Source organism: Dendronephthya gigantea, unplaced genomic scaffold (assembly GCF_004324835.1).
Source record: "Dendronephthya gigantea isolate DGI-Jeju-01 unplaced genomic scaffold, DenGig_1.0 000097F, whole genome shotgun sequence".
Taxonomy (NCBI): domain Eukaryota; kingdom Metazoa; phylum Cnidaria; class Anthozoa; order Malacalcyonacea; family Nephtheidae; genus Dendronephthya; species Dendronephthya gigantea.
The window spans coordinates 766,567-779,927 of NW_021163107.1; the positions used below are offsets into that span (position 1 = coordinate 766,567).

General features: G+C 34.4%; 1 protein-coding gene and 1 long non-coding RNA gene across 2 annotated transcripts in view; both read right to left on the reverse strand.

Moving 5' to 3' along the window:
* LOC114534148 (fibrillin-3-like) overlaps nt 1-13,361 on the reverse strand; it is a 97,010-nt gene that overhangs the window by 20,294 nt on the left and 63,355 nt on the right. Inside the window, exons 2-9 of the mRNA XM_028555701.1 lie at nt 7,435-7,554; nt 7,103-7,225; nt 5,889-6,009; nt 5,346-5,575; nt 3,833-3,952; nt 3,501-3,623; nt 1,494-1,617; nt 935-1,158 (exon numbers count right to left, since the gene is read on the reverse strand). Of these exons, the coding sequence (XP_028411502.1) occupies nt 935-1,158; nt 1,494-1,617; nt 3,501-3,623; nt 3,833-3,952; nt 5,346-5,415 (661 nt within the window). The 5' untranslated portion in view covers nt 5,416-5,575; nt 5,889-6,009; nt 7,103-7,225; nt 7,435-7,554. The remainder of the gene's footprint in view (nt 1-934; nt 1,159-1,493; nt 1,618-3,500; nt 3,624-3,832; nt 3,953-5,345; nt 5,576-5,888; nt 6,010-7,102; nt 7,226-7,434; nt 7,555-13,361) is intronic.
* On the reverse strand, nt 8,688-12,935 carry LOC114534152. The gene is made up of 3 exons (XR_003688111.1): nt 12,809-12,935; nt 9,669-9,741; nt 8,688-8,974 (listed from the first exon to the last, which is right to left on the reverse strand). It is a non-coding gene; the product is annotated as an uncharacterized LOC114534152 (long non-coding RNA).

Here is a 13,361-nt window from a genome sequence, read left to right on the forward strand (position 1 = left end):
AGTATTCATATATTATTTTCTTTAGAATTCTGATATTTTTCAAGTGCCCAATTAAAATAACTTCTGCAGAGGCATTATAATGAAGGTTGCGAAACCAACTTAACAAGTATAACATCGGTATAAAAATGTGCATGAGAAAGGTTACACAACATAACTTGCCTAAAAAGCCAATGATCTAATCCAAAATCTAAATTTTCATTTACGTTCTTATAGCCCAGAAAAATTGGAACTTTCAACTGAAATGTGAAATATTTACGGCAAACCTCGGCAGTTTGTTCCGTTTCCTGAGTAGCCATTTTTATATGTACAATTCATCAGTATTGTTACAGTGGGCGTTGTAATGATAATTATAAGAACCGGGTAAAAATTGTTGAAAATTCTAATTTTGCAAACGTTTTTTAAAAAAACTTGGTTTGTAAGCAGTCATCATCATAATAGCAGTTGTAAGATACATATGTATTACAATCTTGATAGTAAATGAAAACTCTGGGCACTTTTCGGTCTTTGATAACAAACAGTTTATGATGACGATAAGTTTTTTTAAACCATGTTATACAATTATGAAGAAAATTTGTGGTAATACTCTTCCTGAGATAACGAAACGATCCTATTAGATTTTCTATTGATGTTTTCAGCCCACAGAACTTACTAGCCTACTGCTCAATTGAAATATGGATATCAACGGCTAACCTTTGCAGTCAATTAAAACTTTCTATTTAACTCGTAATATGTAAAAACTTCGTAAAGGTGTAATCTACGTGGTGATTCCGTCATGATGATGTAACGTACTTCTGGGATGAATTTAGACTAAGTCTTGCTTTGACCTCCAATACACATCTTGGAGCTTCATTATGTATTACAGGAAAATTAAAGTCTTCTTTGACTTTTTGACTCAGTGACTATAATAAATAGAAAATACATCACAAATCATTACCGTCATCATCGGTGATAGTCACTGTCGCTTCGCCAACAGTTATATGAACGTTGTTCTCTACCATCAAAACAACTGTAAAACTTTCGTTGCCTTCATAACTGTTATCATCTATTATCGAAATATCAACGCAATAAGTTCTTGGAGAAAAAATAAATATTGCAACACTTTTCTCCTCATCCAGATAATCTTCTCCACTTGTTGCAGTGCCATTTCTGAATGTTAATCTTAAAATACGACAAGAAACACATTAATAAATAGACAAAAAAGGAAATTCGCTGAATGTGTTGGTTGCACAAATTTATGGATGTTCGTATTAACCAGTTAGTGATATTTCAGCCAATTTTGCAATTGACTGTATTTTCATCTAAATATTGGACGTGTTGAAAATAAAGATTATTCAATTTGAGATTGGGAAGATAAAAAGTGGAACATTCATTCATCATGGAACGTTGGTTGTGACATGTCTCAGCTACAAAAAATTCGGACCGCTACCCGGATGTGCTTATAAATATAAATATAAATATAAATATAAAGAACAAGAAGAACGAAATTTACTCACCTTCCTAAGGCAATTATGAAGGACCCCTGGGAATTACTAACGTTAACCTCGACACAAACATTCACGGAACCATCTGCCTCGCCAACAGTGTATGTGGAACTTTGAAATCCAATTGTAGTTGCCTCTGCATTAAAATTTGGAAGGAAAGAATACATTGCCGACATGCATACATCAATTCAAAAATTAGCTATATGTATAATACTTAGTTATCGTTCTTTTGCATAGTTCACGTTATACAGTGTCAATGATCTACCCGATTGACTGGTTTGTTAACAGGCGAATATTCCAAGAATTATTCAAAGAAAAAGTTAGTAATATTTTCATCATCACATTTTGTTATAAAAACTTTCGCATAAAAATATAATTATAATACTCATGCACCCCATTCCCTTCCTCTCCGCACGCACTAAGTCAATATTTGACGCAACTGAGGGGAAATGAAAATGTATGCATGGTTGCCAACCACGGATTTACGGAAACGTGGGGGGGGAGATTTATCAATAGTAAAGAATAACTATCGCTCCAATGAATTTGTCAATGTTTGTGGTGTATTTCTGTGAAGCAAATACCAGGTATATGAGGTTGAACATCGGATATGAAGAAGTTTGTGGTTGTCAACCGAAGCCCAAGGCTGAAGTTAATGACAAACTAAGGCTTCACAATTCTTCATATCATGTGAAAACGGAATTCAATAATTATTTTATTTATTTAAAAGAATGAACATTACAACTTTGAATTGTTCGCTTGAATTTGTGTCGATTTCACATTCCCGCACCGTTTGGACGTTGATGTCTTCGCCATTAGTGTGACTTCGTAACGTGGGATACGATTATTTATAACAAGTTATGACGTATTAGCGTGAAAGAAAAAAGTCGTATCAAACGTTATGACGTCACACGTTGGACATGAAGATTCCACACATGGCTTCCACACTCTCCGCACAACTGATTTACGGGAACGGGGGGGGGGGTTAATCAACAGTAAAAAATAAAGGTTCCAATAATAATAATAATAATAATAATAATAATAATAATAATAATAATAATATGGTTCCAATGAATTTGCCAATGATTTTGGTAGATTTTGGTGAATAAATATTTAAACTATTGCCGGACTCCCTCCAGTAAAAATTGAGAACATGCGCCACGATATTTTTGCTTTACAATAATTTATGGTCTCAAACGGACTGCTCACTTAGCCAATCAGATTGCAGGAAACGCTAAAATATGAATTCGGACCGCAAGAAAAAAGATAATATGTATTATTATTTCATTTCTATAACATCTTCGTTCTGTGATAGCGATCGGAACAGCGCTATTGAAATATTGAACTGGATGATGTTAAAACCCGGTGTAAAATTAGTATAAAATACTCGAAACCATGTCAGTGGTGCTGCGTTTCCGGATTATTTTAGTAAAATGAGAATAATATGCAATATAAAGACTAAACAATGTATACGGCCAACGTTGACAGTCTTTTCATGCAATTACGTCATTTATAATAAACAAAGAAGTGTAAAAACTGTTATTATTCACTTGCGTATTGTTGTCGAAATTCACGCAGATTTTCACCCATACTATATAGTAAACAAGGGGGAATTACGTTTTAGACCAATCAGCAGGTTTGTTTACATTTTTAGTAACCCAATCAGAATGTATAAATTTTGATTAAAAGTACAATATATATGCAATCTGATTGGCTTTGCCTAAAAAATGTAAACAAATATGGCGATTAGTTCAATACGAAATTCCTCCTCCTTTCTATACTAGTGCCTTTTCAGAAAAATTGGTTTGCTTTCAGTCTTCATTATAATGGCAGTTGTAAGGCAGTATTTGCATTAGCTACTATTATACACCTGACACTAAATAAGAATTCTTTGAAAAAAATTCTTTCAAAGTTTAAAACTCAAATTTGGTTAGGCCATGTATTACTTTATTACGAGAAAATTTATGGAAATATTTTGCTTCCAGAGAAATTTGAATGAAATATTGAATATTAACAGCTAACCTTGGCAGTGTGTTCCATTTCCAGAGTAGCCATTCTTGCATGTGCAATTGAAAGAACCATCAGTATTGTTGCAATAAGCATCTTGATGGCAGTTGTGAGTTGCTGTTTGGCATTCGTCGATATCTGAAATAATTCATCAACGAAAGAGTTCAAAATATTTCGCAAGTTCGATTGGGATAACGGTGGGCATTATATAATGAAAGTTGTGAGACCACGTATTACATTCGTATGAAAAAGCTTTTAGAAGTTGTTCTGCGTATGAAATTGATCACTAATTCAGAAATTAGAACTATAAAAATTAGAATCATGCAATGGAAAAATGAAAATTCTACCTTGGCAGTGTGTTCCATTTCCTGAGTAGCCATTTTTGCATGAACAATTGAAAGAACCATCAGTATTATTACAGTAGGCGTTGTCATGGCAATTATGAGACCCTGTACTACATTTGTCATCTGAAATAATTGACAAAAGTGTGTAAGTAGTAATTATATATAATAGAAGGTTGAGATCATGATCATGTATTTCACTCCTACCAGTAGATGCATGAAAGAGTTTACATATTTTTCCCATAATGGTGAAATTATAAAGATTAATTTTCCTTTGATGTTTAGAGTGCAGAAAAACGTAGAGTATAATAAAAATATACAATTCAAATATGAAATATCTTGAAGTCTGTTCAGTCTGTCTTTCGCCTTAGTTTATATGTGGTTATATATTATGTGGTGACGTATATTACTATATCGACTTAACAAAACAACCCAAAGGGAATCAGTGATATGAATTAAACAGGTCTATAACTCTGCAACTCACTTATCATGCAAACTTGCTATAGAATCATACCTTTGATAGGTATGATAGCCTATTACGGTTGAAGCATTTCGAGCATTAATTGTGCATAAGATGACTAAGATTGGTGAAAGTCTTCAATTCGTATTGAATACCATCACATTCAGTGTTAGAAGAAATTAGGTTCCTTTCAACGAGTACCAATTTGATCAAACAAACAATGTGAGCACGGTTCAACTGAAATCAACAAAAAATTCTGCCTGATGGTTATTTCTGACGAAAATCGATTTTCGGAATACAAAGCGGCTCAACCTCGACCACGGCTCAATGCGACCGCTTTGAGCGAGCGGGTTTTTTTGTCATAACTATATAAACGCTCGATCTCGCTTGACTGGGAAAAATATTACGCTGTCATTGCATTATTTGATGAATGTCACTGAACAATATGGTATTCCCGTGCGAATTCACAATTAACTTTTCAACTAATTACTCATGATATGATGTTCCCCTTTTGCCCACAAAAACCTAACGTCCTAACCTTTTTCTCTAGTTGGTTTAATTCAGACAATTGTTTCAAATTAACTTATAACTATATAAGAACTACAATACGGTTCCAATTACATCTATCAAAATATAAGATAAACATTTTAGAATAGACAAAGCATTTTACGCATCCATAACAAGCGACAAAAACAGTGCCGACGAATGGTGATGTATGAGAACCAGGCTTAAATTTCAACCATCTGCCTCACAAACAGTGTATGTGGAACTTTGAAATCTAATTGTAGTTGGCTCTGCATCAAAGTTTGGAATGAAAGAATATATTGCCGACATGCATGCATACATCAATTCAAAAATGAGCTAAATGTACATAACGCTTATCTGTTATACTATCTGTTAGAACCACGTACAAAAAAGTCATAAAAATGTTTCAATAGTTTTATACTAAATTTTTTACTCTACCCGTTATGCATATTTTTGTGAATCAAAAGTTATCAAGTAAATATGAGCACAACAAAATGTCAGTGACTATATTAAAATACATCTGAAATTTATTACCTTCATCATCTGTGATAGTCACTGTCGCTTCGCCAACAGTTATTTGAACATTCGGATTGTTACTTAACATGAAAACAACTGTAAAAGTTTCATCGCCTTCATAATTGTTATCCTGTATTATCTCAATTTCAACGCACGTTATTGATACAGCGACATCTGGTATTGAAATATTTATCTCCTCCGCTAAGTAATCTTGTCCACTTGTTGCGGTGCCATTTTTGAATGTTAATCTGGAAATATGATAAGAAACACATTAAACGGTTAAAAGCGAAGTTCTCTGAACCTGTCTGGATTGCACAAATTTATGAATGGTCGTATTAACTGAATTTTTTACGTCTAGTTTTTATTATATTTTTGTCTAAAGATGTGCATGCTGAAAGAAAAGAAGTTCAGTTTGAAATTAGGAGAGAGAAAAAATGATGAAGTGGAGCTAATCTGTAACCAATACTGGTTGTGACAAGTTCCTCCTACAAAGTATTCCTCCCGCTACCCACATGTGCTTATAGATATAAAAAACAATTAAGAATAACTAATTTTACTCACGTTCCTGAAAACGGATTCTTATAATTGCTAACATGAAGACAAACTTCCAATGTACCATCTGCTTCACCAACATTGTAGGTGGAACTTTCAAATCCAATTGTAGTAGGAGGCGAGGGGGCAGCTGAAAAAGTTGGGAAATATTTCATCAAAAGTCGGGCACAAATATTGTGATATTTGCATATGTGATAAATATTTGCTTTATCCATTTATCGATAATTTTTTTAGATTTCGCGTCAGAGGGGATTCGGCGAAACATATTTCCAAAATGTAATATTTGCGTAAGAGCAAACGCAAACCCTGAGGGTTTCTAAAATGAATGTTAAAATTGTTACACCAAATGGAAAACAAGCCTAAGCATGTAGAGTAGAAACGTGAACAGTTAAATGTTTCCTAAAAGTATTTCAAAAAATCTATAAAAGTACTTAAAAATCTAGGCGTCTAAAATTACTATCGCACGTATTTATTTAAAATTATTTGAAAGATGATGTAAAGTCCGTTCTGCGCCTATATTCTGCGCAACAACACATTCCATCAGTGGGGGAGCAACTTTTGAAATGTTAATGATATGCGATATTAGCGCGTTGTATTACAAACGGACAGTTCGGGAGCACAATTATTTTATTTTATGTCGCAAGGTGAAGAGGCTCAAATTGCGAGTGACGAAGATAAGGCTGCTAGAAAAAAGCAATATCATGCTGAAAGGAATGCTTCAAGAATTTATTTGTTGAATGCATGAGGACCTGAGATGGCGAGGCTATTTGTCGTCGATACAGACGCTACTTTCTCGCTTATCCTACAATTACAAATATACAGAGTTTTAAATAACGGTTTATTTACAAGCTTCGCTTTATATCTTCGTCAAAATATAATAATATTCTCCTCAAAATATAATACAAAATTAGCATATTCATCATAGCCGGTCGAGGGAGAACGGAAAACGAAATTCCTCCTTGCTATACTAGTGCTTTTTGAGGAAAATTGGTTTGCTTACAGTCCTCATTATAATGGCAGTTGTAAGACAGTATTAATTTTGCATTATTATTGCATACCTGACACTAAATAAAAACTCTTTGAAAAAATTTCTTTTAAGGTTTCAACCTCAAATTTCTTTTGGCTATGTGTTACATTATTACTGATAAATATATGAGAAAATTTATGTAAATATTCTGCTTCCAGAGAAATTTGAACTGTACAATTGAATATTAACAGCTAACCTTTGCAATGTGTTCCATTTTCGGAGTAGCCATTCTTGCATGTGCAATTGAAAGAACCATCAGTATTGTTGCAATAAGCATCTTGATGGCAGTTGTGAGTTGCTGTTTGGCATTCGTCGATATCTGAAATAATTCATCAACGAAAGAGTTCAAAATATTTCGCAAGTTCGATTGGGATAACGGTGGGCATTATATAATGAAAGTTGTGAGACCACGTATTACATTCGTATGAAAAAGCTTTTAGAAGTTGTTCTGCGTATGAAATTGATCACTAATTCAGAAATTAGAACTATAAAAATTAGAATCATGCAATGGAAAAATGAAAATTCTACCTTGGCAGTGTGTTCCATTTCCTGAGTAGCCATTTTTGCATGAACAATTGAAAGAACCATCAGTATTATTACAGTAGGCGTTGTCATGGCAATTATGAGACCCTGTACTACATTTGTCATCTGAAATAATTGACGAAAGTGTGTAAGTAGTAATTATATATATTGGGGGCATTTATCCCATGCAGTGTTAGAGGAAATTAGGTTTTTTTCAGCAAGTACCAAGTTGATCGAACAAAAAGTGTGAACGCGGTTCAACTGAAATCAACAAAAATTTCTGATAGTAATTTCTGACCAAAGTCAATTTCCGAATATGAAGCAAATAAACTAGGCCCGATGTTCGACCGCAGCTCGACCACGGCTCAATTCGACCGCTTTCGGCAAACGGTCTTTTTTTGTCATATTTATATTAACGCTCGATGTTGCTTCACCGAAATGACTGGGACAATATTACGCCATCATTGCATTATTTGATCAATGTCACTGAACAATATGGTATTCCCGTGAGAAGGAGAGTAAACGCCCATGAATTCACAATTAACTTTTCAACTAATTATTCATGATGTTCCCCTTTTGCCCACAAAAACCTGACGTCCTAACCTTTTTCTCTAGTCCGTTTAATTCAGACAATTGTTACAAATTAACCTATAACTATATAAGAACTACAGTATGATTCCAATTACCTATATCAAAATATATAATAAACAATTTAAAATAGACAAAGCATTTTACGCATAAATAACAACCGACAAAAACAGTGCCAACGAATGGCGATATATGAGAACCAGGCTTAAATTTCATGGATCAAAAGTGAGCAAAAAAAGAAATGCTGTGTTATCTGGACTTGCGTTCCACACTACAAAAATGTCAGCAACTATAATAAATTATGTAGAAAATACATCTCAAATCATTACCGTCATCATCTGTGAATCACTGTCGCTTCGCCAACATTAATTTGAACGTTGGGATTGTTATTTAACATCAAAACAACTGTAAAAGTTTCGTTGCCTTCATAACTGTTATCATCAATTATCAAAATATCAACGCAATCAGTTGTTTGAATAAAACTTTGTATTCCAACAGGTTTCTCATCATCTGAGTAATCTTCTCCGCTTGTTGCAGTGCCATTTCTGAATGTTAATCTTAAAATACGACAAGAAACACATTAATAAATGGATAAAAAAAGAAATTCGCTGAATATCTTGGTTGCACAAATTTATGAATGTTCGTATTAACCAGTTACTGATATTTGCCAATCTAAATATTGGACGTGTTGAAAATAAAGGCTATCCAGTTTGAGATTAGGAATGTAAAAAGTGGAAAATTTATTCACCATGCAACGCTGGTTGTGACATGTCTCAGCTACAAAATATTCCGTCCGCTACCTGGATGTGCTTATAAATATAAAGAACAAGAACAACGAAATTTACTCACGTTCCTGAGAAGGGACCCTGAAAATTGCTAACACCAACACAAACATTCACGGAGCCATCTGCCTCACCAACAGTGTATGTGGAACTTTGAAATCCAATTGTAGTTAGCTCTGCATTAAAGTTTGGAAGGAAAGAATATACTGCCGATATGCATACATCAATTAAAAAATTAGCTATATTTATATAATGTTTAGTTATATATCTGTTAGAACCACACAAAAAAGTCGTATAAATGCTTCAAAAAAACTTATCAGACACTATCCATTCAGGAAAATTTTTATGTTTCATGTAGTAAAGCACACCAAGTACCGTTTTTTTGCATGGTATATGCATGATATTTATATCAGTGAGATATGTCACTTATATCATTTTCTGTCCCGCTGTAGAAATTCAAGATGGCCGCCGCGATTGTGTTGGTAACCCAAAAATTATTGATGTTTACTGCAAGCTTCTGGTTGAACTGAGTAATGAAAACCTAAATTAAGAACTTTAATAGCAGAATAACCAAACGTAAAATAATTTAAAGAGGAAAACTTATAAGAGAAAAACAGCCACAATACTGACTTTTTGTATTGAAATTCACGATTTTCGTGAAATAAAAATGACCCATTTCCACTGAATATATGTGTCAAATTTGAAGCCAGAATCGTATAAAGGCACAAGTATATCATAAACAGGTTATCACAATGATATGCTCAGTTATAAAATCTTATTATATATATAATTTTTATCCATCAAGAGATAACCTATACTTGGAACTTTGGAATTTTGAATTGTAAATTATAAGTATTGTTTAATTCTTACCTTGTCCTGTTGATGACACAATTTCCGGAACACACACAAAGAGATGCAAATATATCGACTGCCACAACTGCATCTAAGGGAAGTTGGTTATAATTTAAACTTTTATTTGTCGAGCAAAAGTGCAGGAATAATCATTGAATGTGCAGTATTTGCATGCAAGGAATGAACCGTAGGAAGCCCAGCAAATATTTGAAATTGTCAAATATGCTCCAGTTGCGTTTCACTCCATTTGCACTATGTGTTGCGAGTTCAGCGTGATCGTTTTGTGATCGAAAGCATAAGCATGAGTTTCTAAATGCCTAGTCGCTCAACGTCAGTGTAATAATCATACACCAAGGGCGCGTTCATATACGAATGTTAGTTAGGTTGCGCTATCCACCGGATATAGTGACCGTTTGAAAATATAAAAATAAGGTTAAATAAGTGTAAATCAATTGTGATTTTTGGCACTTTACTCGATGCACGTAAAGTCTAGGGGTTTAAAGGGTCTCAATTTCAAGTATACTTGATTTGAACAATTGTACATGTCATAGAAAAAAATGTCAAAGTACGAAATTTTTCGTCTGTATGAGTCAACGAAGAAAACTTGTTACACATTGTGAGCACTTGTATGCGGTAGGCCAGCGGACTATAGTATTTTGCAATGCGGGCGAAATTTTGTCGTACATACACAGGTGCAATTGCCAATTAAAACTTGTCATATAAAAATTTGTCATAGAAAACTTGCTCGTCTTTAAGAGGCATGCAATAGGTCATGAATTAGCTCGTTCATTGCATCACCCCATATTGTACAATAGTATACGTCAAATGGGATAAATCAAAGAATAATAGAACTGAATACGAAAAAGAGAAAAAAAGGCGCAATATTTGAAAAAAGCAGAATACTTGTGAGAATGTTTAGACGAGATTTTGATCAACTTTAAATAGTATAGTTTATTTTAAATGAAAGTGATCGATTGAGGGCCAAGTTGTATGGAAGTCGGAAAGAGCTGCCAACCGCATAGTGATTCTTTTAACCGTGCAAAAAATGCTTAAAAAGCATTAAGATTTAAGATTTCAGCTTTGGTACAACAATTATTATAAAGAGGATCGTCGGTTGTATACGTCGACGTTTATCGTCGAGACTAAACAAACTGACCGCAGCGAAATTATCACGCTTGCTTTCAAGAGTTAACAACGGTCTTCGCATCGACTAACACGTATTGACTACAGTAATTTAAACATGGTTGATGGAGATAAGTTCCAATATGACCAAGGAGCAGCGTGGCAGCGTCTTCAAACAACTTAACATCAAATGTGGTATAACAACTACCTAAATAGACAACCTGTGGCCTTCGTCATACTAAATCCCCTGACGAAGGCCCTCAAGTCGAAACGTCGAGAAGTGTTTTGTCTATTCAGGTTTTGTCTATTCAGTTGTTATACCACATTTGATGCTACATGGTTGATGGAGTCTTATTTTTCCCGTTTAAAATACAGATCAAACGCGGAATGTTGATAGCGATATGCTAGCTGGTATATATTATTGTCGCCTATATTTTATTGCTATTATAACCATGCATGCAGGTAGTACAATATCATGATTGTACAAAACCAACCTTGAATTGATGACTATAATAAAATATTTACCTTGCATGATAAAGTATGGATATTAAAGGATATTTTAACCCAAAAGGATTCCCTAACAATAGAGTTTGATGTACAGAGTCTGATAAAAGGTAATCCAATTTCAACGTGCTTCTATTCATGAACTATACCCAGTCTATGAGCAAAATTCTTTCACATTCAGAAAGATCAATCTTTCAATTATCCCGCGAATGACACGCTAAAGTATAAAAATGAGAAAATACGAAGCTGCTAAAAAAATGTTGTTGATCGAATCGCATATTCGCACCTCTAAGCGTAATTAAAACGATGCATTACAAAAGAAAAAGTAATTAATCACAAAAAATGTCACAGCTTGCACGGGTTTTACAACGTTCAGAAGCGAAATTCATCAACAGATAAGTCCCAAAGCCCGGTAAGGGAGTTAATTTTCATTGTTACATGCCTAGCAAAATTCTGCTTTCCTCTTGGACAAGAGGTCCACGCGTGGTCCATGCCGGTTGCTATGCTTCACCATGGAAATCACAGGCCAATAAAGAATTTTTCAACCATTTTTGAAGTTATAGGCCCTATATTGTTTTATATTTTAATCTTTACATGGAGATAATGCCTAGGATTTGGCTCTTCTTTGGCCTCCGATTTATTTACATTTGAATTGGACACTAGATATAATAACAAATCACTTTTTACGGACACCTTTGAAAGACAGTGTGCGGCTTCGTCTTCGACAGTCTCGGGTCAGCAAAGCCTCGTAGGTCTGATTTTTCGAACGCGTTAAAAAATCGTTTATAGTTTGAGTGTGGTAACCATAGTTCACGTGCATTAGCGTGTTGAATTTGGAGTTCCTTTTTTCCTTACACACTCTGTATAATTTGCATGCAATACCGCTAAAGAGACGAAGCTATCACAAGATATTTGTATACGGCGAAACTGCAAATAGCATTTCAATGCCAGTAAGACTTGTCATACTTCTGTGATATAAAAATACTTTATATATCTTGTTTTTTCGATTAGCAAAACAAATCGAGTTAAAAGGCAAATTAGGAAACTAATATTAGCTATATATGATTACGAATGCTCACCAAACAAAGAGTGTTTATCGCCTTAAATATTACGCCATTATAGTATATAATACGTTATTAAAAATCTTATTGCTTGCGTATACTGAGCTATTTATTGACTCTTGAAACGTTATTAACAGAGCCATATTTTGTCGCTTCATATTTGTTGTGAGTCAAACGCCTAAGGTTAATTGCTAAAACCGTTTGTTTACACTATATCGGATTCGCATGGTCACATTAAAACTAGCCATGTCAGAGCGAGTTTTATCCCCAAAAGTATGATAACATGATTGCCAAATGAGAAATTCCTGCGGACAGAAATACTGTAAAACAACGTAAACCGATTTCGTGACTACAGCTAGCTAGTTAGTACGCCGGGATCCAGCATAGTGTAAAGAGGGATATACTGCTAGTATCGTTATATCATAACAGACCTGCAAAAAATCTTAATCAGGCACAACATAATGTACGAACCTCACTGTATAAAAAGGAGTGATTTTCACTGATTGCATATGATCCTCTGATAACGTAGATTCGCGGTGTCGTAACCCAGTATTACGGTGTATTATTGCATGACATGCAATTCGGCATTTACTGCTGAAGAAACCATACAGAGATTTGCAGATAAACCGCATGAGGTATTTACGCATAAAAACATCTTTAGAAAAATTATTCCTGCTTGAATAATCACTATTGAAATGCCTTAATCCCACTTGGCTCTCAATGGACTTGTCTTTTTTATGCACCGCGGGCTTTATCGTGCACACAATGTTATCTAAGAGGCTGTTTATATGAGCCAGCTAGGTTACCCGAGATTCAACGAACCATGAGATGATTTTGAGGTATTGAAATGAGCAGATAGCATGATCCTGGCAGTCGCATAAATATAATCACCACAACAATTAAAGCATGTGCTTGTTTGGTGCCAGTCATAAAGATATATTTCAATACCTCAAAGTTCCCTCGGCACGCTTCGTTGAATCTCGGGTAACCGGGCTCATGTAAACAGCCTCTAAGACGAAATGAA